This window comes from Mustelus asterias, chromosome 8 (genome assembly GCF_964213995.1).
Source record: "Mustelus asterias chromosome 8, sMusAst1.hap1.1, whole genome shotgun sequence".
In the NCBI taxonomy this organism is placed as follows: domain Eukaryota; kingdom Metazoa; phylum Chordata; class Chondrichthyes; order Carcharhiniformes; family Triakidae; genus Mustelus; species Mustelus asterias.
The window spans coordinates 52,557,097-52,581,991 of NC_135808.1; the positions used below are offsets into that span (position 1 = coordinate 52,557,097).

Here is a 24,895-nt window from a genome sequence, read left to right on the forward strand (position 1 = left end):
ACTGGTGTCCTGCTTGGCACAGCTGAAGGTCTGATTTGTGCTTGGAAGTTCAAGCTTGAGTGGACACAGAGATTCAGAGGAACGGAATCTCAGAAGGTGAAATTGAAAATGAGGAAATCGATCCTTGTTGAAATCATCTGAGTGGTAGAGACATTTGGAGATAATTCTAAGGTGAGTTCTTCAGATGTAAGGATTGGAAGCCCCCATGAGAACAATAACATTTCAGTGAGTTAGTTCATGGTGTGACTGATGTCTAGGTGGGTTGTTGAGAAGTCTGCAGAATCTGCTTTGCTCACATCTGTCATTTGCTTTGGAGTTTGGATGTTCTGACCACAGTTCACCTGTTACTTCACCTGTACCTCATACTTACTCTAAATATAGGATAGATATTGTAAATGTTTTATTTATTTGTTTGTGTCTGTAAAGGGAATAATGCGACTTGAATCATATTCTTATGTTTGTATTGAGATCTTTCCAACCTTTTTTCCTGGTATGATATAGTTTTTTTTTTGTTTCATTAATTTTTTTTTCTTGTGTTAAAAATTAATCAGCAGTCACCCGAGAATTTGTTTAGTTACTTTCCTCCACGGTTTCAAAATAAAAGTTAGGATCTATCAAGCCACGTTTCACTCTGGGATCTGATTTGTCCAGTGTTAACATCAGCTGGGATTGTAATAAAATGGGGGCTTGTCTGGGATCAAAAGTCCTTGACTTTAAGAGGGATCTATGAATTCTTAAAGAAATGAGTATGTGGAAGTACTGGGCACTGGAACAGGATTTGCTGTGAAATATATTACACTGGTTGGAACTCAAAAATGGCTTTGATAATTACAAGGACTTTTCTAGGAATGGAAGATGTGACAGTAGTTTATTTGAAATCCTTGACTAAGGCTAAACTAAGAGAGCAGGTTAATTGCATGTAGAAATAAATGCAGGGTTTTGTAAGAATTATTTAATTAAAGTAATTACCCAGAATTTAGAATTAAAGGAAAGAAACCTGAAACCGATGTATCAGAGCTAGAGTTAGCTAAAGTTCAGTTGCAAATGAAGCAGCTTGAGATAGAAAGCGAGAGAAAAGCTTGAAGTTGAACTTCAGAGAGAAAAGTTAGCAGAAGAAAGAGAAAGAATGAAGATTAGAATGGGGAAGGAAAAGAAAGATTGAAAGAAATGGAAATGCAAAAGCCTGAGCTTGAGAGAGAAATAAATCAGACAGTTTGATCTAGCTAGAAAAAAGCATGGAATAAAAGGAGAGATAATGGTTTAGAGGATGATTTTGACTCCACCTAGAATTTTTGATTTAACTGAAAATCTCCATTTCGTGCCTATGTTTACAGAGAATGGAATTGAAAGATGTTTTAAAAAGATAGCTGTGAGATTGAAGTTGACAAAAGATGCTTGGAACTTATTGTTACAAAGTGACCTGACAGGTACAGCTATGAACACATAGACTAGTCTGTCAGAAGAGCAATCTGCAGGCCATGGAGCAGTTGAAAGGGCTATAATCAATGCTTATGAGCTTGTCCCTGAAGCTTATTAATTAAAGTTTAGGACCATAAGGAATACTCTGAATCAGAGGTTTGGGAATATGATGGGAATTATAATTATGGAAGCTTTCCAGTAACCATTAAGACTTATTTAGCTGAATGTTAAGTATCAAGGATCTGAGAAGCGGCAGTTTTGGCTGATACCTATGATAGCTCACACTACAGTTATATGTGGTGAAGTAGTCATATCAGAATTAACAGGGAAATTGGAGGAATAAGAAAATGTATAACTTCATGAAGAAGGCATAAGATGTTCCAGTCAAGAAACATGATAGTATAATAAATAAAAGTGATGTAAAGAAATGAGTATGCTTTTAATGCCATAATATGGGCATCTCAAAGTCCATCGTTGGAAATTGAATGGTAAAGCAGTGGCAGTAATAAGAATATTTAATGAAACCTCAGGAAAGGCTATTCCAGAAAAGAAAATAAGTTTTAAGACCATAGCAGTGGCAGAGATGAAATGTGTTCCCTCAGAACGTACTAGAAAGGGGAGTGTGGCTCAGGATTATCCAGAGAATTCCTCCTCGACTACTGCTAAAGGGAGTCAGGCTACTGGAGGTTCTGAATGTTTTACCTCAAAGGGAGAATTGTTCTCGTACTCCTCAAACAAAGTAAGTAAAGCAAATTAAAATTTAGAGAGATACTGTGGCAGGTCAGTCATTAATGGTAGCTGTTGATGCAATTTGTGTTCCAGGTAGTTTGATGAAGGAAAAGGTATTAATAGGAGATATATTCATGGATCTAGTAAATTGAATTATTACATTAGGAATTATTCCTATGTCACCTGTTCAAGTGGTAGATTTTATTCTGGGCAATGATTTGGCAGTAACATGGTGACGACTGTATTACAGCAGGCATTTGATCATGCTGACTTTACCAAACTCCAAAAAATCATTGTGACCAAATACAAGAAGCTTATTGGCAATATGAGCAATTACAGGCAAACCTGATCACTGTGGAGAAACAACTTTCATGCACAAAAGGTGAGTGCATTTGCCAATGAAAAACTAGAATTAATTAGAGCAATTGAACATCAGTCACAGGAAGCAGAACATTTGAATGGGGACTTGAAATGACCAAATAAGGGGTTCCCAAACTAGGTTCAGCGGAGTTCTGTTGGATATACATAGGGGCTCCACAGTAGATCAGGCTGATGTTATCATGATGTACAAAATTTGATAAGTGGTATGAAGCTGCTTGTATAATCAGAGGCTGGTTTCTCCCTTCATTGGCTGCTGATATACTCAAAGGTCGAGGCTAGGGGGAAAGTGAAGAAAAGAGCGGCAGCAGAGTGAAGTGAGCAGTGGCCATGAGGCAAGAGGGGAAACGGCATTGGGGGTGGAGGGGGAATGGCCATGGGGGGGGGCGAGGGGAGGATATTTAAAGCAGCCACGTTGGGGGGAGGGGAAGCAGCCACGTTGCAGGGGGGTGGGGGGGGGGAGCGGCCTTGTGGCAGGGGGGAGGGGAAGTGGCCACGTGGGGGGAGCAGAAGTGGCCACGTGGAGTGGGGGAAGCGGCCACGTTGCGGGGGGGGGGGGAATGAGCGGCCACGTTGCGGGGGGGGGGGGAAATGAGCGGCCACGTTGGGGGGGGGGGGGGGAATGAGCGGCCACGTTGGGAGGGGGGGGGAGCGGCCACATGGGGGGGGGGAGGGGGGGGAGCGGCCATGAGGCAAGAAGGGATGCAACAATGGGGCGAGAGAGAGAGAAAGGTGAGAGTATGTATGTGAAAGAGAAAGAGGTGCGTGTGTGTATATAATAGAGAGAGGTGAGTGCATGTTTGTGAAAGAGAGAAATGAGTGATTGCATGCGTGTGAGAGGTGAGTGTGAGTATGAATGAAAGAGGTGAGTTTGTAAGTGAAAGAAAGAAAGATGTGTGTGTGGGAGAGAGAGATGATAAGTGTGCATGTGAAAGAGAGAGAGGCGAGTGTGTGTGTGAAGAAGAGAGAGAGGTGAGTGTGTGAGAGAGGTGAGTGTGTGAGAGAGGTGAGTGTATGTGTGAAAGAGAAAGATGTGTGTGAAAAAGAAGTACATGTATGTGTGTGAACAAGAGTGAGGTGAGTGTGTGTGAAAGAGAGAGGTAAGTGAATGTATGTAGGAGAGAGGTGTGTGAAAGAGTGGCGAGTGTGGGTGTGTGTGTGGGGAAAAAGTGAGAGAGGCAAGAGTGCACGTGAAAAGGCGAGAGATGAGATTGTGCATTAAAAAGTGAGAGAGGCGAGAATGTGTAGGATTGCGTGAAACGGAGATAGTTGAGTATGTGTGTTTCAAACAGAGAAGTGAATGTGTGAAAGAGAGAGAGATGAGGGTGGAGCATGTGTATGTGTATATGTGTGTGGGAGCGAGAGGGTGTGACTGCACGTGCATGTATGTGTGTATGTATGTGAGAGGTGGGACTATGAAGACTGCTTCATCCTCTTCTTGCAGCATCCTTTCAAGGTAGTAATGATAGAATACATGTGATCTGGTAAATGTTTACGGTTGTGGAATGGGTGACAATCAAGTGGGCTGCTTTGTCCTGGAAGCTGTCGTGTTTCTTGAGTGTTATTGGAACTGCACTCATCCAGGTAAGTGGACAGTACTCCATTACACCCCTGACTGGTGCTTTGTAGATGGTGGACAGGTTTTGGGGTCAACAAGTGAGTAACTTGCTGCAGGATTCCGAGCCTCTGATCTGTTTTTGTAGCCACAGTTTTTATATGGCTGGTCCAGTTCAGTGTCAGGTCACTGGTAACCTCCAGGATGTTGATGGAGGATTTAGAGGTGGAAATGCCATTGAATAGTCAAGGAGTGAGGGTTAGGTTCTCTCTTTTTTGGAGAAGGTCATGGAACTATAAAAATCCCAATGCGTATGTTAACCAGTGAAGGTAGGCTTGTCATAGACAGTATTTCTCAATTAGCACATTGAAGAAAGGTAGCTTGTTAGACTGCTCTTTTAAAGTGTGTGAGGAACTTCTTACACGCAGCTACAGATTCAAATATACTATGAACTTTCTTTGAACATTCAAAGTTCAATCTGAGGACCTGCATATTTAATGCTACCTGCTTAACTTTGTGAATCCTGGTTTTATTTCATGAATTAATTAAATTATTTGAAGAATAATTTTCACATTTGCTGGAAGTAAGTACAATGTTAATTGTTACTTATCTCTGCCACAGTCATGGGTTAGCACTCTATGGTACTCTGACTGTTAACAGTTGTCTCTGAATTAAGGCTGCATCATATAGCAAATTTTGCAGGCCCCAATCATGACGGATGTTGAGGTCAAGGATAGATATATGAACACTCTAGAGAATGTCAATATATCGAAAGAGGAAGTGTTGGGTATTCTAAATTGCATTAAGGTAGACAAGTCCCCGGGGCTGAATGGGATCTGTCCCAGGTTACTGCGGGAGACAAGGGAAGAAATAGCTGGGGTCTTAACAGATTTCTTCACATTCTCTTTGACCACAGGTAAGGTTCCAGAGGATTGGAGAATAGCCAATATTGTTTCCTTGTTTAAGAAAGGCAGCAGGGATAATCCAGGAAATTATAGGCCAGTGAGCCTGATGTCTTTGTTTTGTGAAGGGGAGGTCGTATCTCACGAACTTGATCTAGTTTTTCAAGGAAGTGACGAAGATGATTGATGAGGGTAGGGCAGTGGATGTTGTCTACATGGACTTCAGTAAAGCCTTTGACAAGGTCCCTCATGGCAGACTGGTGCAGAAGGTGAAGTCGCATGGGATCAGAGGTGAGCTGGCAAGGTGGATACAAAACTGGCTCGGTCAAAGAAGACAGAGGGTAGCAGTGGAAGGGTGCATTTCTGAATGGAGGGCTATGACAAGTGGTGTTCCTCAGGGATCTGTGCTGGGACCTTTGCTGTTTGTAATATATATATAAATGATTTGGAGGAAAATGTAACTGGATTGATTAGTAAGTTTGCGGACGACACAAAGGTTGGTGGATTTGCGGATAGCGATGAGGACCATCAGAGGATACAGCAGGATATAGATCAGTTGGAGACTTGGGCGGAGAGATGGCAGATGGAGTTTAATCCGGACAAATGTGAGGTAATGCATTTTGGAAGATCTAATACAGATAGGAAATATACAGTAAATGGCAGAACCCTTAGGAGTATTGAGAGGCAAAGGGATCTGGGTGTACAGGTACACAGGTCACTGAAAGTGGCAATGCAGGTGGAGAAGGTAGTCAAGAAGGCAGCTTGCCTTCATCAGCCAGGGTATTGAGTTTAAAAATTGGCAAGTCATGTTGACGCTTTATAGAACCTTAGTGAGGCCGCACTTGGAATATAGTGTTCAATTCTGGTCGTCACACTACCAGAAGGATGTGGAGGCTTTGGAGAGGGTACAGAAAAGATTTACCAGGATGTTGCCTGGTATGGAGGGCATTAGCTACGAGGAGAGGTTGGAGAAACTTGGTTTGTTCTCACTGGAGCGATGGAGGTTGAGGGGAGACCTGATAGAAGTCTACAAGATTATGAGAGGCATGGACAGAGTGGATAGTCAGAAGCTTTTTCCCAGGGTTGAAGAGTCAATTACTAGGGGGCATAGGTTTAAGGTGCGAGGGGCAAGTTTTAAAAGAGATGTACGAGGCAGATTTTTTGCACAGAGAGAGGTGGGTGCCTGGAACTTGTTGCCGGAGAAGGTAGTGGAAGTGGATACAGTAGTGACTTTTAAGGGGTGTCTTGACAAGTACATGAATGAGATGGGAATAGAGGGATATGGTCCCCCGAAGCGTAGGGGGTTTTAGTTAAGTCAGGCAGCATGGTCGGTGCAGGCTTGGAGGGCCAAAGGGCCTGTTCCTGTGCTGTATTTTTCTTTGTTCTTTGTTGTTCTTTGTCTGAGGTGGGGAAGCTTTTGGAAAAGATACTGAAGGACAAGATATGTGCACATTTGGAAGAAAATAAGACCATAAGACATAGGAGCGGAAGTAAGGCCATTCGGCCCATCGAGTCCACTCCACCATTCAATCATGGTTGATTTCAACTCCATTTACCCGCTCTCTCCCCATAGCCCTTAATTCCTCGAGAAATCAAGAATTTATCAATTTCTGTCTTGAAGACGCTCAACGTATCGGCCTCCACAGCCCTCTGTGGCAATGAGTTCCACAGACCCACCACTCTCTGGCTGAAGAAATTTCTCCTCATCTCTGTTCTAAAGTGACTCCCTTTTATTCTAAGGCTGTGCCCCCGCGTCCTAGTCTCCCCTGTTAATGGAAACAACTTCCCTACGTCCATCCTATCTAAGCCGTTCATTATCTTGTAAGTTTCTATCAGATCTCCCCTCAACCTCCTAAACTCCAATGAATATAATCCCACGATCCTCAGACGTTCATCGTATGTCAGGCCTACCATTCCTGGGATCATCCGTGTGAATCTCCGCTGGACCCGCTCCAGTGCCAGTATGTCCTTCCTGAGGTGTGGGGCCCAAAATTGCTCACAGTACTCCAAATGGGGCCTAACCAGTGCTTTATAAAGCCTCAGAAGTACATCCCTGCTTTTGTATTCCAAGCCTCTTGAGATAAATGACAACATTACATTTGCTTTCTTAATTACGGACTCAACCTGCAAGTTTACCTTTAGAGAATCCTGGACTAGGACTCCCAAGTCCCTTTGCACTTTAGCATTATGAATTTTGTCACCGTTTAGAAAATAGTCCATGCCTCTATTCTTTTTTCCAAAGTGTACGACCTCGCACTTGCCCACGTTGAATTTCATCAGCCACTTCTTGGACCACTCTCCTAAACTGTCTAAATCTTTCTGCAGCCTCCCCACCTCCTCAATACTACCTGCCCCTCCACCTATCTTTGTATCATCGGCAAACTTGGCCAGAATGCTCCCAGTCCCGTCATCTAGATCGTTAATATATAAAGAGAACAGCTGTGGCCCCAACACTGAACCCTGCGGGACACCACTTGTCACCAGTTGCCATTCTGAGAAAGAACCTTTTATCCCAACTCTCTGCCTTCTGTCTGACAGCCAATCGTCAATCCATGTTAGTACCTTGCCTCGAATACCATGGGCCCTTATTTTACTCAGCAGTCTCCCGTGAGGCACCTTGTCAAAGGCCTTTTGGAAGTCAAGATAGATAACATCCATTGGCTCTCCTTGGTCTAACCTATTTGTTATCTCTTCAAAGAACTCTAACAGGTTTGTCAGGCACGACCTCCCCTTACTAAATCCATGCTGACTTGTCTTAATCCGACCCTGCACTTCCAAGAATTTAGAAATCTCATCCTTAACGACGGATTCTAGAATTTTGCCAACAACTGAGGTTAGGCTAATTGGCCTATAATTTTCCATCTTTTTTCTTGTTCCCTTCTTGAACAGTGGGGTTACAACAGCGATTTTCCAATCCTCTGGGACTTTCCCTGACTCCAGTGACTTTTGAAAGATCATAACTAACGCCTCCACTATTTCTTCAGCTATCTCCTTTAGAACTCTAGGATGTAGCCCATCTGGGCCCGGAGATTTATCAATTTTCAGACCTTTTAGTTTCTCTAGCACTTTCTCCTTTGTGATGGCAACCATATTCAACTCTGCCGCCTGACTTTCCTGAATTGTTGGGATATTACTCATGTCTTCTACTGTGAAGACTAGTTAGTGATATGGAGAAGGTCATGTCTCACCAACCTAACTGTATTTTGAAGAGGTGACAAAGATAATTGATGAGGGAAAGACTGTGAATGTGATTTATATGGACTTTAGTAAGGTGTTTGACAAGGTCCCACATGGCAGACTGGTACAAAAACTAAAATCACATGGGATTCAGGGCAGGCTGGCTAGATGGATACAGAACTGGCTTGGTCACAGAAGACAGAGAGTAGCGGTGGGTGTTTTTCAGAATGGAGATCTGTAGCTAGTGGTGTTCTGCAGGGATCAGTGCTGGGACCTCTGATTGTAGTTTATATAACTGATCTGGAAGAAAATGTGGATGATCTGATTAATAATTTTGCAGTTGACACGAAGATTGGTGGAGTTGCTGATAATGCCAGGGCTTGTCAGAGGATACAAGAGGATATAGATAGATTGGAGACTTGGGCACAGAAATGGCAGATGGAGTTTCATCCAGACAAATGCGAAGTGATGCATTTTGGAGGATCGAATTTAGGTGTGAATTATACTGTAAATGGCAGAACCCTTAGGAACATTAACATACAGAGAGATCAGGGCATGCAGGTCCACAATTCCCTAAAAGTGGCAACTCAGGTAGCCAAGATGATTAAGCAGGCATATGGCATGCTTGTCTTTATCGGCTAGGGCACTGAGTACAAGAGTTGGCAAATCATATTGCAGCTATATAAAACCTTGGTTAGGTCACATTTGGAGTATTGCGTGTAGTTCTGGTCACCACACTACCAGAAGAACGTGGAAGCTTTGGAGAGAGTGCAAAGAAGGTTCACCAGGATGTTGCCTGATCTTGAGGATGTTGGCTGTGAGGAGAGGTTGAATAAACTAGGATTGTTTTCACTGGAAAGATGGAGGCTGAGGAGAGACCTGATAGAGGTCTACAAAATTATGAGAGGCATAGACAGGATGGATAGTCAATGGCTTTTTCCCAGGGTACAGGTGTCAATTACAAGGGGACACGGGTTCAAGGTGAGAGGGGGAAAGTTTAAGAGAGATGTGTGGGGGAGGCTTTTCACACAGACAGTGGTGGGTGCCTGGAATGCACTGCCAGAGGAGGTGGTGGAAGCAAGCATATTAACAACATTTAAAAGGCATCTGGATGGGTACATGGGAATAGAGAAATACGAACTGAGTAAGGGCAAAAGGTTTTGTTTAGTTTAGTTAGGGCATCATGATTGGCACAGGCTTGCAGGACCGAAGAGCCTGTTCCTGTGCTGCACTTTTCTTTGTACTTTGTTCAATCAGTGATCACTGAGGAAATAGAAGAAATGATTAAATTAATAAAAAATGTACAGTAACTTATTCATTCATACATTTATACCTAACGTTCATCAAATTATAAACATATAACACTGCTATTGTTTAAATTGTCTACTTTGTAACATGTTTACATTGTGTTCTGACAGTGGAGGATTTTGTTTCAGAATGTCAAATATTCGAGCAAAACTGTTACGAATTGTTGAAGAACTGTCCGACGAGGAATATGAAAATCTTAAATTCTTTCTGGAAGATGAGGATAAGAAAATCAAAATTCCCAGAGGAATACTAAAAGACATCTCAAAACCAAATCTTGTAAATACATTAATTAATTACTATACTTCCCAAGGAGCAACCAAGGTTCTGGAAAAGGTTTTGTCAAAAGTACCTCGCAATGATCTTCTTCCAATCAAAATTGGTGAGTAGTGTTGTTTGTTGGGTCCTGAGGTGCACATGTGAGGCTGTGAATCAGGCTCCCTCAGGACCAGAAGCTCAGCTTTCTCTTCTTTTACACACTGGAAAAAAGCAGGGGTTCCGTAATCGGTTCTCAGAATTGGTGGCCATGACCAATCCCTGGTCTAAGCTAGAGAACCGTAGCGCGAAGGCCTGTGCAAGTGATGAGAATCTCGGACATAATGGATGGTGATGAAGTGGGCGACTTGTCACCGCTAGAACTGGTGTGGCACATGTTTGGCTCACAGCTGAAGTCGTTGAAACATTAAAATTGGTACTTGGTCCTTACTCTACTGGGGCATCAAAGAAGCTAAAGTGGGTGGAATGTTCCCATCTAAACTGACCCATTTGAACAGAATTTCACATTAGTGCCAGGTCCAGAGCACTCCCTTAGGACCTTCAATTTGAGCCACCTTTCAATATTTCCCTCAATGCCATTCCACTGTATGCAGAGAGGATTCCTGTACAGGCGCATCCTGCACACTCTCCACTTCTTTCTACTGGTTTGCCATCCAAATATGTCATTGCACAACCATCTTGTCATGTGGGTGCCCCCAGAGGAGAGCTTTTTCCATTGGGAATTTGGCAAGGAAAGATTTCTGGAGGACACTTACATGCAACAAATAAGAAATAGGAGCTGGAGTCAGCCATGACACTTGCTCTGGTATTCAATAAGATCATGGCTGATCTTCTACCTCAACACCACCTTCCTGCACTATCCCCATATTCCTTAATTCCCTTACTGCCCAAAAATCTATAAACTTCTGTCTTGAATATATGCAACTGAGCATCTACATCAGCCTGGGGTATAGAATCCAAAGGTCCACAATCCTTTGAGTGAAGAAATTTCTCCTTATCTCAGTTCGAAATGGTTGAACCCTTATCTTGAGGGGAATCTCATAGAAACCTATAAAATTCTAACAGGACTAGACAGAGTAGATTCAGGAAGGGTGTTTCCAATGACCCCAGAATCAGGGGTCATAGTTGAAGGATAGAGGGGTAAAAACTATAGGCCTGAGATGAGGAGAAAGTTCTTCACCCAGAGAGTGGTAAGCCTGTGGAATTCCCTACCACAGAAAGCAGTTGAGGCCAAAGCATTGTGGGCAGAATTCTTCAGCCTTGTGAGGCAACCGGAGGGAATCCTGATGCCCCACTGAATGGGGCGTCAACCAAAAATCGGGATTCCCAACACATGTAAAGGCAATACGGATTCACCTGACCTGCGCTGCTGACTCCAATCGGGTTTCTGCTCATAGTGGGCGGCTACCTGATAATTAGGCAAACCTGCCAATTGTAATACAATTTGTGGGTTTGATGGCCCATTCACCAGCTGCCCGCCATGCATCCAGCCATCCAGCGATAATGGCCCCAGGTGGGCTTTGGTGTTGCTAATCACAAGTGGGGACATGATGTACTGGACTCTGGATGACCAGGGTAGCACCACCAACCCCCTCAGAAAAGAGGGGCATCCTCCCCCTCATCCCTCAAATCACACATCAGACCTCTCCCAACTCCCCCAAAAATCCCCACCGCACCGGTGTGAGGGTGACCCAAACCAATCCCCCCTCAATCCCCCATAGACCCCACACTCAGCCCCTTCCCCTCTCAGACTCTCCCCACTCAGGCCTGCTTTCCCCTCAGCACCAAGCCCTCCTCAGACCTCCACTCAGATCCCCTCCTCCCCTCAGACCCACCTACCAGGCCCCATTCAGGCCATGCGCTTTGGCAGTGTCAACGGTGCACTGCTCACTGGCACTCTGACACTGACACCCTGGCCTGGTGCCTTGGGTTCCAAGAGGGGCCAAATAGGTAGGTAGGTCCAGTGGCCATTTGCCCCTCTGCCACTTCCAGCCTGGAGAAGAAGGATCCTTTAAGGTTCCTGGGGATTGGATATGCTCAGGCTGTGGGCAAGGGGTTGACCTCACCACTCTCCCCTGGCATAGGGGTCTCGTGGCTGGACTGCCCCTTCTAGTCCTGGCAGAGCTGAAGATCACCCCTGGCATAGTGATTTCAGTAAGAGTTTTAACAACACCAGGTTAAACAGGTTTTAACAACACCAGGTTTTAACAACACCAGACTTTAACCTGGTGTTGTTAAAACTCTTACTGTGTTCACCCCAGTCCAACGCCGGCATCTCCACATAGTGATTTCAGGCAGCCCTATGATGAACACTGGATAAAAGCAAATTACTGCGGATGCTGGAATCTGAAACCAGAAGAGAAATGCTGGAAAATCTCAACAGGTCTGGCAGCATCTGTAAGGAGAGAAAAGAGCTGATGTTTCGAGTCCAGATGACCCTTTGTCAAAGCTAAAAGGCATTGACACCCATGACCCCCTTTCAAGGCCCAAGGTTCCAGGCCAGGGTGTCAGTGCCAGGATTCCAGGGGGAAGTGCACCACTGGCATTGCCTGGGCATGTGGCCTGAATGGGGGGGGGGGCCTGAGTGTGGGGGGGGAGAGGGGCTGAGGAGGGAGTTGGGGGATGAATTGGGGTTCTGAGGGGGAAGGGGACTTTAGTGAGGGGGGTCTGAGCAGAAGGGGTGCTGTGTCTGAGGGGAAAGGAAGAGCTGAGTGAGGGGGGTTGAGGGGAATGAGAACCTGAGAGGGGGTTCTGAGGCGGGGTGGGAACCTGAGTGTGGGGTCTGAGGGGCTAGGAGGTCAAAGTGGAGGGTCTGGGATGGGGGTGGAGTGGGGGGGCGGGTTGGGTCACCCTCATGCCTGCATGATGTTGGTGGTGTTTATCCATTATTTGTGGGTGGGGGGTGTTATGTATACCCCTATAGACTAAGGGTGCATAAAGAATCACGAGAAAGACTTTGTAACTTGAACAGTAGGCGCTCTTTGTTAGAGATGTGCATTGATCAACAGTCAGATGTCTGACTGCCCAACTGGGAGGAACTACTTGCCCAGGGGGTCACCTGACCCATATTCTTAAAGAGGCAGTCCGCACCCTAAACCCCAACATACAATATATACATATATCACAGGATGGAGGATGCCCCTCTTTAGTGAGGGGTTGGTGGTGCTCCTCTGGTCAGTGGGTGGTACCATTTCATTTAATGGGGGGAGGCCTGCCTCCAGGCGTGGGAATTGGGCAGCCCTTTAAAAAGGGCACCCCGACCTCTGAACAACATGGCTGACCTGCGAGTTCCCTGAGATTAGCTCATTAGCATCTTTCATGTGGGTGAATCCCACCTGACAGACGCTGCCAACCTGAACAGGAAACACTCCTGTTTTCCCGCCAGTGTGGGCATTCAGCCTGAAAACTGGAGAATTCCACCCCGTATGTTTTTCAAGGAGTTCGATATAGCTCTTGGGGCGAAGGGGATCAAAGGATATAGGGGGAAGGTGGGATCAGGCTGTCAAGTTGGATGATCAGACGTGATCATAATGGATGGTGGAGCAGGCTTGAAGGGCCATATTGTCTACTCCTGCTCCTATTTTCTATGTTGACACCCCATCCAGAAGAAATATCCTCCCAGCATCTACCCTGTCAAGTCTCTTAAGAAATTTATGTTTCAATTAGATCAACAATCATGGTTTGTATTTATATATTGTCTTTAACCTGATGAACACGGCATTCCACAGGGCCATTATGAAATAAAGTATGGCAATGAGTCACATATATATTAGGTCAAATGACCAGAAGCTTGGTCAGATGGGTAGGTTTTAAGGACTACCTTAAAGGAGGAAAGTGAGGTAGGGAGGTAAAGGAGGGAATTCCAGAACTTAGGGCTTAGGATCTAAGGCATAGCCACCAATGGTGGAGCGATTAAAATCAGGGATGTTCAAGAGATCAGAATTCGAAGAGCACAGAATCTCGGAGGGTTGAGGGGTTGCAGGAGGTAACAGAGATAAGGAGGGGTGAAGACATGGTGGGATATGAAAATAAGGATGGGAATTTTAGAATCATGATGTTATTCGGAGCAATGTAGGTCAACGGGCACAGTGGGTGATAGGGGAACAGGATGTGTTGCGGGTTAAGATATGGGCAGAAGGGCTTTGAATGGCTTAAAGTTTAGAGAGTAGAACATGGCAACTTGGAGTACACTGGAATAGTCAGGTCTAAAGGTAGCAAGGACAAAAGTGTTCAAAGATATGCAGGTTAGGTAGATTGGCCATGCTAAATTGCCCCTTAATGTCCAAAGGCATATAGGTTAGGGGAATTAATGGGGTAAATATGTTGCATTACTAGGATAGGTAAGATGCTCTGTTGGAGAGTTGGTGCAGACTCAATGGGTCAAATGGCCTCCTTCTGCACTGTAGGGATTTTATGGTTCTATGAATGAGTCAGCAGCGATGAGCTGAGATGGAGCAAATTCGGATGATATTACCAAGTTTTAAATAGGCGCCTTAGTGAAGTCAGATGTCCACCTGAAGGTCAAATATGACACCAAGGTTGTTAACAGACTGGTTTAATGTCAGGTTGTTACCAGGGAGAAGGATAGAGTCGAAAGTTAGGGAACAGAATTTGTAGCGCGGATCAAAAAAATGGCTTCAATCTTCCCAATATTTAATTTGAAGAAATTTCTGCTCATCCAGTAGTGGATGTGAAATAAGCAGTCTGATAATTTACAACAGTGAACGAATCGAGAGATGTGTAGGTTAGGTGGATTGGCTATGCTAAATTGCCCCTTACTATCCAAGAATGTGTAGGTTAGGAGGATCAGCCATGGTAAATGTGCAGGATTATGGAGATAGGGTGTAGGAGGTGGGCCTGGATAAGATGCTCTTTCGGGCAGTCGGTGCATGCTCGATGAGCTGAATGGCCTCCTTCTGCACTGTAGAGATTCTATGGTTCTATTTTATTGTTGGAAATTTGGCGAGGCGGGCTGTGAAAAGGGAGGAACGCAGCAATGGGAGCTACTTGGATGATCTAGAATTCTAGATCATGTTTGTCCAACTGACAGTGACAGCAGTGTGACTATAAACTGGCAGGAAATTACATTTATAAAATATCCCAGCAGTCTATTGGACTTCCAATGCACAAGGACCTTAGTTTTCAACATAGTGAGGAAGTCAATACTCCTGTCCTAATATTGATCAATAACCATTTGAGAGTGGTCTGTACATAAACAATTGTAGAGCTCCGTTGTCACTAAAATCAATGCAATGTTGAATTGACAGAGCATTGCATCTAACAGACACTATTGAGAGACCATGAGCATTCATTGAGAGTCACTCAGACTTCAGCTGAATAAAGTGCCTTTGATTAGCAACCTGAAAACTGTTTTCTTTAGAAATGATATGGATGAAAAGAAAGCAAGAAAAATGTAGTTTCAAATCAGTGATGATCTGGTTTATCATTCATTAGAAACACTGGGAGTCGTGTACATGCCCCATATTTGTAACGACACTTTAAAACCAGGGTATAAAGGAAGAAATAATGGAATCTTGTCAGAAAGGTATGGCAATATTCATGGGGGATTTTAATCTATATATAGACTGGACAAAGCAGATGAGCAAAGGTAGCATAGATGAGAAGTTCATGGAATGCTTTTGGGAGAGTTACTTAGGACAGCACATTCTGGAGCCAAGCAGAGAGCAAGATGTACTAGACCTAGCATTCTGCAAGGAGATAGGATTAATTGATAACCTCAAAGTGAAGACTGCCCTAGGTAACAGTGATCATAATTGGATTGAATTTGTATTCAGTTTGAGGGAGAGAAGAATGCATCAAGAACTAATACTTTAAACTGCAATAAGGGCAATTATGTGTTTATGAAAACAGAGAGCTGGTTAAAATGAACTGAAAATGAGGTTAAGGGATAGGTCAATAGAGATGCATGTTTAAAAGAAATGTACATTGAAAAGGATATTTCAGAATACATGGAATCATTATATTTCAATGAGAAAAAAATTCTATCCGTGGTTAACTTAAAAAGTTACAGACAGTAACATACTTTTAAAAAAGCATATAATTACACAAAGAGATGGCAGGTCAGAAGATAGAATATAACGAACAGCAAAGAAAATGAAAAAGATGAATAAGGAGGGTAAAATTATGAAAAAATAAAAATATAAAGATGGATAGTAAGAGTTTCTATTGATATTTAAATGAGAAAAAAATTGAAGTAAGCGTTGGTCTTTAGAAAGTGCATCTGGAGAACTGATGAAAGCTGGGAGATAGTAGACGAATTGAACAGGTATTTTGCATCAGTCTTCACCAAAGAGTATACAAGTAACATCCCAGAAACAGCTGAAAATGGAAGGGAGTGAGGAACTCATAAAAATTACAATCATCAGGGAAATGCTATGGACAAATTGTTGAAGCTACAGGCTGTCAGATCCCCAGGTCTGGATGGATGTCATCCTAATGTTTTGAAAGAAGTGGTGAGGGAGATAATTGATGCATTGGTTTTAATTTTCCGATTGGAAAATGGCAAATGTAACTCCTTTATTCAAAAAGGGAGGGAGACAGAAATTGGGAAGCTACAGTTAGCTTAACATCTATCATTGGAAAATGTTAGAAAGCATTATTAAATATGTTATGGAAGGACACTTGGAAAAATTCAAGGCAAACAGGCAGAGTCAACAAGATTTTGTAAAAGGAGATCATGTTTAACCAACTTATTGGTTAAATGTGCTGTGGAAAAAGGGGAACAAAAGAATGTATTGTACTTGGATTTCCAGAAGGCATTTGATAAGATGCCACATTAGAACTTGTGGGGGAAAATAAAAACTCATGGTGTAGAGGGTAGAATATTGGCATGGATAGAAGATTGGCTAGCTGACAGAAAACAGAGGGTTGGCACAAATGGGTCTTTTTCTGGTTGGCAGTATGTAATAATAGTGTGCTAAGGCCTCAACTTTTTACAACTTCTATAAACTGCTTGGATGGTTGCGAAATTTGCTGACAATAGGAAGATAGGTAGGAAAGTAAATTGTGAAGAGAACATAAGGAAGCTACAAAAGAATTCGGTAGATTCTGGAGTGGTTCCATCAGACTGGAAATAGCAAATATAACCCTTCCATTCAAGAGTGGAGGGAGACAGAAAACTGGAAAACATAGGCCAGTTAGCTTGACGTATGTCCGATGGAGGGTGTTAGAATCAATCCTTAAGAAGGTTATTGTTGGGCACTTAGAGAAACTCGAGGTAATTAGGAAGAGTCTGAATGGCTGTGCAGAAGAGAAATTATGTTTAACCAATTTACTTGGGCTCTTTGGTGGAGTAAAATGCGTGGTAAATAAAGGGGAGCCTGTAGATGTACTATACTTGGATTTTCAGAAGGAATTTGATAAGGTGCCACATCAAAGGCTATTGAGGAAAATAAAAGCTCATGGTGTAAGGGGAACATATTGACATGGATTGAAGATTGGCTGGCTGGCAAAAAACAAAGTATGCAGAAATTGATCTTTTTCTGAGTGTCAGGATGTGATGAGTGGAGTCTCACAGAGGTATATGCAGCGGCTCAACATTTTAAAATTTATACAATGACTTAGATCAGAGGAGTGAAGGTATGGAGCTAAATTTGCAGATGACACAAAGATAGGTAGGAAAGTATGTTGTGAAAATGACATAAGGAGGTTGCAGAAGGATATAGATAAGTTAAGTGAATGGGCAAAGATCTGGAAAATGGAGTATACTGTGGGTAAATGTATTCCATATTTGCTGGAAGAATAAAAATGAAACTTATTATCAATATGAGAGAGATTGCAGAACTCAGACATTCAGAGGGATCTAGGTGTCTTTGTGCATGAATCACAAAAGGTTAGTATGCACGTACGGCAAGTAATTACAAAAGCTAACAGAATGTTATAATTTATAAGAGAATTGATTGAAAAAGTAGGGGGGTTACGCTGCAGTTAAGACCACATCTAAGGTACTGTGACAGTATTGGCTTCCTTATTTAAGGAAAGATGTAAATATGTTAGCAGTTCAGCAAACATTAACGAGACTAATACCTGGAATTGATGGGTTGTCCTATGAGGAAAAGTTGGACAGGTTAGGGTTGTATTCACTGGAGTTAAGAAGAGTTAGAGGCGACTTAATTGAAACCTTTAAGATCCTGAGGGGTCTTGACAGGGTGGACGTGGCGAGGATGTTTCCTCTTGTAGGAGAATCTAGAATTAGGAGGTCACTATTTAAAAATAAGAGGTCACGCATTTAAGGTAGAAGTGAGGAGAATTTTCTCTGAGAGGGTTGTGAGTCTGGAAAACTCTTCCTCAAAATGTGATGGGAGTAGTCTTTGAATATTTTAAGGCAGGACTACATAGATTCTTGATTAAAAAGAGGTTGAAAGGTTTTTTTGGGGTAGGCAGGAATGAGATTACAATCAGATCAGCCATGATTTTATTGAATTGCAGAGTAGGCTTGAGGGGCCGAGTGGTCTACTCCTCTCCCAAAGTGTATGTTCTTATGTATTTTGTCAATGGCTCCATGTTTATTTACACAAGATAATGGGGGTGTCAATTGTTTGTAATTCCTGCTATTCATACTTTAAAGTTCTGGTTGATTGACACTTTTATTGAGTTGTAGTAACCACAGATTTTTTAAAGAAAGTTGTGAATGGCTGTTTTCATAATTTTTTCCACACATGGCATTGTTACTATAGGATTCATTGGTTCTATATAGTGTGCGTACTAAAGTGAATGGGAATGGAAGTGCTATGAAGTGGCATGGAAGTTACAAGCATGGTTGGTGGAGAAATAAAAATTTGGCATGGAAGTTATGAGGGGCCATTGGGGGCTTGGTGGAGAAGTAAAGTTTGGCATGGAGATATGAGGGTTATTGGGGAGGGGTGGAGATGCATAGGTTGGCATGGAGCTTATGAGGGGCCATTTTGAGTGGTTGTGGGGCATAAGTAGAAATGAGTAGGAACTTTTGAAGTAATCTTTCAGAGTTAGGAGATGCCTCTCCCTGTACTGGAACTGGTGGGCACGTTGGGAGTAAAAAACTGCATCCATCCCCTACACTGGCAAAAATTGAGGGTCATTATGTGGAGATCCCGGCGTTGGACTCACAACACCAGGTTAAAGTCCAACAGGTTTATTTGGTAGCAAAAGCCACTAGCTTTCGGAGCGCTTGCTGCCCCATCGTCAGGTGAGTCACCTGACAAAGGGGCAGCACGTGCTCCAAAAGCTAGTGGCTTTTGCTACCAAATAAACCTATTGGACTTTAACCTGGTGTTGTGAGACTTCTTACAAAAATTGAGGGTGCCAGAAATCCCAGAATTGGGTCCCATCTACCATTTTTAAAGGTCCGTGGAGCTCCCAGATTTGGGGGTGAAAATTCAGCGCCTAATCTTTGATCTATTTATCCTTTCTGAAACTTTTGTTGACTTAGAAAAATTTCTATTTCATTATTTTCATCAAGTCAAATCTTAGAAATGCACATTATGTGTGATTTTTCCAGCACAGCACCTGAATGCAGTTCTAAGGATTTATTTCTCATTGCCCACAGTTTTTCATTAGAAAATTGTAAAGGTCTTTATGACTGACTCATTTTTGTACACTTCAGATTGGTTTAATTTGTTTTATTCAGTCATGGGATGTGGACGTTGCTGGCTAGGCCAGCATTGATTGCCCATCCCTGACTGCTCTTCAGAATCTGTAATAATAATGATCTATAGTAAAAATCTATAATCCATAATAATTTAGAATTAATAATAATGATCAATAAAGCCGCCCTTAAACACATCAGCACAGTACTCACGTTTACATATTTTCTAAAAGCCAGCTGAATGTCTTCTATCAACCTTTGTGCTCCCACAAAATTTAGGTGGAAGCTGTCTTTCCCAAGAAGCTTGCCTCATCCATTCAAAATGTCCCATTGTCATAGAAATTGACCTGCTTCTTTCTACAAAAGTCCAAAAGCTAGCTGTTCCTTACCAGAAAACTGGATATGGCTGGTAATAGTTTGAAGAGTACTATCATTTCACCCTTTTACTGGAATCTAAAAGGGGAACCTAAAAGAAACTTCATATTTGAGTTAAGCATTTTCATAGCAAGCCATGGCAATGAGTTTTATCACAGTTTTTTGAGAGAATGTGGGCACACCACTAAAGGTGATAATCAATTGAAATGCCTTGGTTGAAAAATGAGTATGTTAAAGAATGGGACTGGAGGAGGGGAGTGTGGGAAAAGGCATTGGGATTAATTCAATAGACATTAATATAATTTTTAGAATGACCTACTCCTGTTCCTGTATTCCAATATGGTAACAGTTTTTGCATTACAGGTCCATTAACACGCAAAATATCTCAAGATAGACCAACCAAACTACAGGAAAACCAAAGTGCAAGGAAACAAAAAATTGACTCAACACCAAAGGTACCATTCATTACAATTTTAATATTGAAATGATCAATATTAACGGTGTGTATTGCATGATATTTCTAGCATAAAGCAGGTCACTTGGCCCAGTAGGTCAATGTACTGTTTCTGCTTCAATGAATCTCTGCCTAAAGCTCTTTACCACACCTCATCAACGCATCCTTTCATTCTTTTCTCCATAATATAGCTTCCTCTTAACTGCATCATTATTATTCACTTTAACTACTCCTTTATAGTGAGTTCCATATTCTAACCACTCTCTGGACTTCTCTTTTGTATTCCTGATTGGATTTATTATTGACTAACTTATATTTAGGTCTCCTAGTTTTGGTTTCACCCACAAGTGGAGATGTATTTTCTGAGTCAACCTTATCAAAACCTTTTATAATCTCATAAAAAGTGCTCCATCAGATCACCTTCCAGTATTCTCATTTCTAGAGAGAAGAATCCAAGGATGCTTAATCTTTCCTGATTGGTATGACTTCCAGTTCTGATATTGTTCTAGTAAATCTTTTTTGCAGTCTCTCCAGTGCTTCTGTGTCTTTTTTTTATAACCATAGAATGGTCATAGCACAGAATGAGGCCATTTGGTCTGTTGTGTCCAGAGTGGCCCTCTGCAATTTCAGCTAGCTAGTCCCACTCCACTGTTCTCTTCCTGTAAGCCATGCAATTATTTTCTCTTTTTGTAATCCTCCAATTCACTTTGGAAAGCCACAATTGAATCTGCCTCCAGCACACTCTCAGCCATTGCATTCCAGATCCTAACCACTAGCTCTGTACGAAAAAAAAAGCCTATGTCTCATGTTCTTGTTGGTTCTTTTGTCATTTACATCGAATCAATATCCTCTTGATCTAGATCCTTCCATAAATGGCAACAGTTTCTATCTACTCTGTCCAGACCCTTTCTGATTTTGAACACCTCTGTCAAATCTCCTCTCAACCTTCTCTTCTCTGAGGAGAACTGCCCCAACTGCTCCAATATATCCATGTAACTGAAGTCCTTCATCACTGGAACCATTCTTATAAATATTTTATGCAAACTCTCTAATGCCTTCATATCCTTTCCAAAATGTGAAGCCTAGGTTTGGATATAACACTCCAGTTTAGGTTGATCCAGTGTTTATAAAGGTTCACCATAACTTCCTTGTTTTTGTCCTCAATACATCCATTTATAAAGCCCAGATTTCCAAATGCCTTTTTAACCATTCTCTCAATCTGCCCCAACCCCTTCAACGGTTTGTGCACATAAGCCCCCAGGGTTCCTCTGCTCCTGCATTCTCTTCTATAATTATATCCTTGATATTAAATTACTTCTCCTTGCTCTTCATACTACATACTTTTACACATTAAATTTCATGTGCTACATTCCATTTCCACAAGCCTGTATATGTTGTCATGAAGTCTATCACTGTCCGTCTCACTGTTCACAATATTCCAACTTTTTGTGTCATATAGAGACCAGAAATGTATACAGTAGCCCAAGTGTGGCCTTCCCAAGTTTTTATACAAGTTTAGCATAACTGCTTTACTTTTTAATTTCACCACTCTAGAAATGAGCTCTGGTGTTTTGTTGCTTTTTTAATAGCCTTATTAACCAACACAATAGTTTTAGTCCTTTGTGTATCTGTATGTCTAGACTCCCCTGTTCCTCTACCCTTTTTAGATTCTTATAAAGAGTATATGGTCTCCTTAATCTTCTTTCTAAAATGTACCACCTCACATTCATTTATATTGAAGTCAATTTACTAACTAAATGCTCATTACACAAGTTTATGGATTTCTGTATTTTCCAATGGTGTTAAATACAAAACTCCTCTCCCCCACTTTGGTATCAAATTTTGTTGATAACAAGCTCTCCAGATCTCACCCTAGTGGTCAATATTTCATCAACCGAAACAGTGAGGGTCACCACACCGTGAGACTATGCAGAGTTTGACAACCAAGTCCATTCTTGTCTTCACTTAAGGTGAAGAGGATGTTTCATAAGACTGAAAATGAAAATCAAGCAAACCCTTGCCCTTCTGCGGCATAGGAGGTTTCTGTCCTCCCTGAGCATTACAGTGTAACAAGTGTACCACCCCAGTCAAACTCCCAACCTACCCCTGTCCCCGAAGCAACTGATTTATTTTACCTGCCCATCTCAGAAGGTGGATGGTCAATTGCAGCACTTCTGCCTCAGATCAGTTTACTCAATATCAATAAAACCTTCTGTTCTCTATGGCTTGATGTTATAGCTAGTGGTGATTTCTTGCACTAGGCCACTAGAATTTGCTGTAAGATATATTATCTGTTAACAAAGAAATTGATTAAAGGAGTGCCTTCTGTTTTAAATCATATTGACAGATTAAAAGAGAAACTTTTGGAAGATGTGTTGATCAATAATAATGGGGATTTCTATATAAATTTACCAGCCAATGAATTGTATTTCTCACAGTTTCCTGGATCTCGCATCACAACTTTAAGGGAACTAAAAGAACTGGAATTAAATGACATGAGTTATCAGAAAGATCTGACTGTCAGAGGGAAGATTCTGGAGAAGGTGAACCACAATTACATAAACAACCAAGCAAAGAAAATGAAGGTCTTCCATGCAACAATAGCAGATGAAAATGACACCATTCAAGTGAAAGTGTACAACAGAGAACATGGGGAATTTCGCAAAGGTGCCAACATTCAGATCACCAATTTTAAGTATTCAAATGGGGTAATAAATGTGACAAGAAACTCACAAATCAACAAATTGGCAAGCAAAGTGATCAAAACAACAAAAGAGGTGCCAGTCCTCAGTCTGAGAGAAATCAAACAAAAGCCTGAAGGAACATTTGTAAATGGATGTTTCGAGATCACAACGGTATGTTTCAGTAAGCTGTCTTTTCCCAATTGCACACTGCATAAGTGTACTACATAGTGCGTCAGTGAGCCCCATGTCAGTCAGACTGGTCTCAGGTTTGATTCATCATTTATAGCAAATGTTGGGAAGTACCTATAGTGGGTTTGGGGGCTGGGGACCTGGAACGGGGACAGCAGGCTTAGAACAGACGCAAGGTGCATAGAATGGTTACCATACACATTTCAATGAATTTGTTGGTGTTCAATAAAATACTAATTAAACCCATTTAACCATTTAATTAAGAGAAAAAGTAACAAGAAAAAAATTCTGAGGATCCTGGAAACCGGAAATGCTTAACAAAAAATGCTGGAAACACACTCCAGCTCAGGTGGCATGTTCGAGAGAAAAACCGAGTTCTTGTCCAGAAGTGAAACAAATTAAAGACAAAGAAGATAAATCATTAAAGGATGTCATTTAATGACTGTGTCAGTTCTTTGAAAGAGCTATCAGATTAATCTCCTCCCCCTCCCCATACTCTTTCTTGCAATACTCTTAAGTATTTATTCCATTTCTTTTTTTAAATTGCTAATGGATCTGCTTCCACCAGCCTTTCAGGCGGTGTGTTCCAGATCATATCATCTCTCTGTGGGACTTTTTCTCCCATCATGTCATCTCTGGTTGTTTGGCAATTATCTTAAATTTGTGGTTTGGGGTCTGACTGCCACCACACACAGTTTCTCTCTATTTACTCGATTTAAAAACCTTAATTATTTTGAGCACTTTTATTACATCCGTCTTAACCTGCTCGATTTGAAGGCAAGACACCTGGTTTTGCTCATCTCTCCACATAACTGAATAACAGTTTAGTTATTCTCTTGTAGCTTCTGTAAGATGTTGACAGCACTTCCTAAAGTAGGGATTCCAGAATTGTCCACAATCCTTCAGTTTAGCTTGAACCAGTAATTTTAGCATAGGCTTAACATAATTTGTTGCTTTTATACTCTATGCTGCCATTCATAAAGGCAAGTACAGCTTTTAACATCCCTTTTAGCAGACTTCTCAATTTGTGCTGCCATCTTCGAGTATATGTTCCTGCACCTTTTAAAATTGCGCTATCTGCCATGTGTTTGCCATTTCTTCGGTCTTTTTGTGGTCTGTTACTATGTTGAGTTTTATTTTATGTGAAAAGTCTGAAATTATTATCTGGTATACTGTATTCAAATCCAGGTCATTATAGAGTCATAGAGATTTACAGCATGGAAACAGGCCCTTCGGCCCAACTTGTCCATGCCGCCCTTTTTTTTTTAAACCCTTAAGCTAGTCCCAATTGCCCGCATTTGGCCCATATCCCTCTATACCCATCTTACCCATGTTACTGACTCAATGCTTTTTAAAAGACAAAATTGTACCTGCCTCTGCTACTAACTCTGGCAGCTTGTTCCAGACACTCACCACCCTCTGTGTGAAGAAATTGCCCCTCTGGACCCTTTTGTATCTCTCCCCTCTCAACTTAAACCTATGTCCTCCAGTTTTAGACTCATCTATCTTTGGGAAAACATATTGACTATCTAGCTGATCTATGCCCCTCATTATTGTATAGATCCCTATAAGATTGCCCCTCAGCCTCCTACGCTCCAGAGAAAAAAGTCCCACTCTCTCCAGTCTCTCCGTATAACTCAAACCATCAAGTCCCGGTAGCATCCTAATAAATCTTTTCTGCACCCTTTCTAGTTTAATAATATCCTTTCTATAATAGGGAGAACTGTACACAGTAGTCCAAGTGTGACCTTACCAATGTCTTATACAACTTCAACAAGACGTCCCAACTCCTGTATTCAATGTTCTGACCAATGAAACCAAGCATGCCGAATGCCTTCTTCACCACTCTGTCCACTTGTGACTCCACTT

General features: G+C 42.0%; 1 protein-coding gene across 1 annotated transcript in view; it reads left to right on the forward strand.

Annotated features, from left to right (window-relative positions):
* Positions 1-2,100: 2,100 nt before the first annotated feature.
* Positions 2,101-24,895, forward strand: part of LOC144497163 (interferon-inducible protein AIM2-like) — a 28,121-nt gene continuing 5,326 nt past the window's right edge. The window contains exons 1-4 of the mRNA XM_078217965.1: positions 2,101-2,158; positions 9,597-9,847; positions 20,063-20,154; positions 22,592-23,008. Coding sequence (XP_078074091.1) covers positions 9,598-9,847; positions 20,063-20,154; positions 22,592-23,008 — 759 coding nt within the window. The 5' untranslated portion in view covers positions 2,101-2,158; position 9,597. The remainder of the gene's footprint in view (positions 2,159-9,596; positions 9,848-20,062; positions 20,155-22,591; positions 23,009-24,895) is intronic.